Source organism: Benincasa hispida, chromosome 10 (genome assembly GCF_027475165.1).
Source record: "Benincasa hispida cultivar pf3 chromosome 10, pf3_genome.v1.1, whole genome shotgun sequence".
Taxonomy (NCBI): Eukaryota; Viridiplantae; Streptophyta; class Magnoliopsida; order Cucurbitales; family Cucurbitaceae; genus Benincasa; species Benincasa hispida.
In genome coordinates, this window is record NC_143487.1 from 4,248,217 (window position 1) to 4,252,449 (window position 4,233).

Here is a 4,233-nt window from a genome sequence, read left to right on the forward strand (position 1 = left end):
ATATTTTCGACATTGTAACAATTTAATGCCTAACGTTAAAAAAAATTATCAAAATTAGATGTCAATTTTAATACTTTATGATGTAAAATTTGTATTTTGTAAAAATATTACGTCTCTAATTAATTTAACGGTTTATTTATGTATAAAATCTCATTAAACTTTAACATTAATTTCTATAATAGAGACTAAATTGTTATAAATTTTAAAGTTCAAGGATTAGATTGTTATATAGTAAAATTCAGGAAATAAATTATTACAAAATTGTAAGTATAAGAACTAAATCGTTACAAACAAAAATTCATAGATTGTATTATTATTTATATAATAGTTTAGGATTAAAAGTGATTTTTTTTTAAAAAAAAACAATTAAAAAACAATAATAATAATGACAGAAAACGTTTAACAAAATAACAAAAAATACAGAACAAAATGAACAAAAAACTTCCGCCATTGAGATCCAAATCAAATTATAATTTTGTTAAAAAATAATTGGAGCCTTTTATTTCGAACAAAAGACAAAACGTTGTTTTGAAATTAGGTTTTTCTTTTGAGGAAATAGTCAGTCCACGAAACACACACAACGTAAACCACTCCAAATTTTACGTATGTTCTTATGGTTCACTGTTATCCCTTTTCCTCTATATAATCCCACCTTCTCCATGAAATTAAACACACTCAATCCTTTTCAAACAACCCAAAAAAAGAAAAAGCAAAAAAAAAAAAAAAAAAAAAAAGAACCAAAAGAAAAAACCCAAAAAAGAAAAAAAAAATCCCAAAAAAATGAAATATTGCATTGATGCCCTCGGGCTTACAAGACTGGTAATTTTTCTAGCAGCTTTTGCAGCCATCTTCGCCGTATCGCCGCCGGTTCCGGCCGAAAAGTCGCAATTAGAGGGCTGGTTTTCGGAAAATGTGAAGCCGTTTGCCGATTGTAAGGCGGAACTTGATCCGGCGCTTGTGGCTGCAGAAGAAAACGCCACCGTGGTTAAAGTAAGGGCCGACGGAAGTGGAGATTTCAAGACTGTCACCGAAGCCATTAACAGCGTGCCAGCTGGCAACACCAGACGTGTAGTGATTTGGATTGGAGAAGGAGTTTATAAAGAGAAGCTTAAGATTGATAGAAATAAGCCTTTTGTTACTCTTTATGGGTCTCCTAATAATATGCCTAATTTGACATTTGATGGTGATGCTGCCAAATACGGCACCGTTTATAGTGCTACCTTGATTGTTGAGTCTGATTATTTCGTTGCGGCCAATCTCGTCATCGAGGTATAATTTGTCCATTAAATATGTCTTTTTTAGAGTTCAAATTGCAAATATATTAGGCACATAATTAATTTTTTTTTTAATTTTAATATTTTAGATTTTGCAGTTATTTGACTTTTTGTCGAAAATATTTATTTTATTTTTTATTTTTTTGTTTTTTGATTTCTTAAAAATAAGCTATTAAGCTATTTAATTCTAATATTCTTGTAGAAATAATGTCTATAGCTTAATTTTAGAAAACAAAAACAAAAAATTACCCAATGAGATCTAAGTTTTCAAAATTTAGCTTGATGTTTGAAAACATTGATATAAAATAAGTAAAGTAAGTAACAAAAGTAAAAAATTTAGAAGTGAACGAAATAATTATAATCTTAATTTTTAAAAACTAAAAACTAAAATTCAACCGAACATAATTGATCATAGGAAATTTCATTAATATATTAAACATTTCAAATTTGATGATCTATTAAATATTAAAAAAAAAAAAAAAAAAAAAAATTCAAAGACAAAAGATACAAACATAAACATTGAATCAATGTCTAAACTTGTAATTTAACTATATTACCTTGTTTGTGGAGTAGTAAACTGCATCATTTGCATCTTTTTTTTTTTTTTTTTATTAATGATGAGAATTATTATTTTTGATATATTTATTGAAAAATATTGACAGAATTCATCCCCAAGGCCAGATGGGATAAGAAAAGGAGCACAAGCATTAGCAGCTAGACTGATGGGCACAAAAGCCGCAATTTACAATTGCAAATTCATTGGATTTCAAGACACCCTTTGCGATGACGAAGGTTTACATCTCTACAAAGATTGCTTCATTCAGGGCACTGTCGACTTCATTTTTGGAAAGGGAACTTCCCTTTATTTGGTATATCTCCAAAATGCTCCTCAAACAAAACAATATACTATAATATAACATAATGTTTTTCTATATATATAAATATTTAATTGATAGAAGAGTAATAATAATGTAATTTGGAATAATTGTAGAACTCTCGGTTAGATGTGGTGGGAGACGGAGGATTGGCAGTGATCACAGCCCATTCAAGAGAAGAAGAATCAGACAGCAGTGGATATTCGTTTGCGCATTGTAGCATTACAGGAACTGGCGGCAAAAACACTTATTTGGGAAGAGCTTGGATGCCTAGATCTAGAGTTGTCTTTGCCTATACAACAATGGCTGATATCATTCATGCTGAGGGCTGGAACGACATGAACCATTCCGGTTACGACGCGTAATTGCCAAATTCTCTCTCTTTATTTTTTTCAATGCTTTGGTGTATCCCATGTTACACTCTAATTTGTCTCTTTAAAAGATTATCACACTTTGGTATTCATTATTGCTCATTGCAGGATTAAAATTAAAAAGGTTAGATTGCAAATTGGTCGCTTGAAGAAAGTTCAAGCTAGAATTTAGTTATTGTGGTTTACTATAAAGACTAAATTCTAAATTTTAAAACCTTAAGCACTAAATTTAAACTTTTTCCAAATTATATGAACTATATTTGTAATTAAACCAATTAAAAAGTATATTACAAAGTTGAAAATAACTTGAGGTGTTTTAAGATGTGACAGTTGGATTGAATAATTTTTTTTTTTTTTTTTTACAGTACGGTTTTGTTTGGAGAATACAAGTGTTCAGGGCCGGGAGCAGAGCTGAGCGGACGGGTAAAATACAGCAAGCAATTGAGTGACGTAGAAGTGAAGCCGTTCATTAGTCTTGGTTACTTGCAGAGCGAGAAGTGGTTGCTTCCTCCTCCCAATCCTCAAGTTTAGAGGTCTTAGTAACGACGATTGTAAGAAGTGGCAGTTTCATATATACCAAATGCCAATGGCACTCGATAATCAATTGTGCTGATTAATTATTAGCTGGTTTTTTTATTCTTATTTATAGAGATTAATGTTAACTTTTTCTAGTTGGCCGCGATCAAATTATATATGAGGTTGTGGATTGTAATTCAATACCATTTTTCTTTGAATAATATGTCGATTATTTCACTTGTTCGAAGTTGGAGGCCGTTTTTAAATTTGTTTAGGTATTGAGGTGGCATGTGCAAGAAATTAATAAAACAATTCTAAATTTGGAAAAAAAAAGTTAATAAAAAAAAAAATACTTAGATCGTCGTGATTATCCTCTATCCCACTAAATTGTCCAATCATAACTAGTCAGATTTTGTTTTGTTTTTTTTTTCTTTTTTAGAATATTTTAATTTTTTTATGTGATTGATGAAAAAACATGTACAAAAATAAGTGGTATTACCCATAAAAAATATAGTTAATTACACTCTTGCTCTACGAGATCTCACTCACCATTTGTTCCATCCCGAAGGAAAAAGAGGGTCTTCAAGATCCCTTCCACGCCCTCTCTGTGAGGTTTCCAATAGCTTTGTGGCGAGGTTACCAGTAGTCTTGTTCTTCCATCGTAGCATTCATCAAGGTGTTAGCGGATTTTCTAGACTAGTAAAAGAAGATCACTGAAGATGGACCTGGGTTTTCTGTCTGAAGTACTAAGAAGTCACCTCAAAGAAAATGAAAAAGATATCATGGTTAACCTTGAACCTTCTACTGAAAAAACTATCAATGGTCACCTTGACCATTGTTTGGTAGGAAAACTTTTATCTTCAAGATTGATTCCACCAAATGCTATTAGGAATGCATTCAATTCAGCCTGGAGAAAATCAAACAGAACTTTGAAATTGAAATCTTGGCAAGAAGACCTTCCTGTTCAAATTCTACAATAATTCTGATAGAGAATGGGCATGGAAATCAGGTCCTTGGCTTCTGGATAAACATTTATTGGCCCTAGAAAAACCAAAACCAGAATTTATTTAATCTGAGTATGAATTCAAGAAGGCTCCTTTTTGGATCAGAATTTTGAACTTACCTTTGGGATTTCAGAACAAAGTAAAGGATACCAAAATTAGGGACACAATGGAGAAAACAATTGAAGTTGACTGT

The 4,233-nt window shown here is 31.2% G+C and overlaps 1 protein-coding gene across 1 annotated transcript; it reads left to right on the plus strand.

Moving 5' to 3' along the window:
• The first annotated feature begins 780 nt into the window (after positions 1-780).
• LOC120089321 (putative pectinesterase 63) lies at positions 781-3,051 on the plus strand. The gene is made up of 4 exons (XM_039046756.2): positions 781-1,269; positions 1,937-2,143; positions 2,266-2,510; positions 2,886-3,051. Exons 1-4 carry the CDS (start codon positions 781-783, stop codon positions 3,049-3,051), a joined length of 1,107 nt encoding a protein of 368 aa, XP_038902684.1.
• The last annotated feature ends 1,182 nt before the right edge of the window (positions 3,052-4,233 follow it).

Coding starts and splice junctions, on each gene's coding strand:
- LOC120089321 (XM_039046756.2), top strand. CDS start 781: ATGAAATATTGCATTGATGCCCTCGGGCTTACAAGACTGGTAATTTTT. Junction 2,144..2,265: donor AGGGAACTTCCCTTTATTTG/GTATATCTCCAA, acceptor GAATAATTGTAG/AACTCTCGGTTAGATGTGGT. Junction 2,511..2,885: donor AACCATTCCGGTTACGACGC/GTAATTGCCAAA, acceptor TTTTTTTTACAG/TACGGTTTTGTTTGGAGAAT.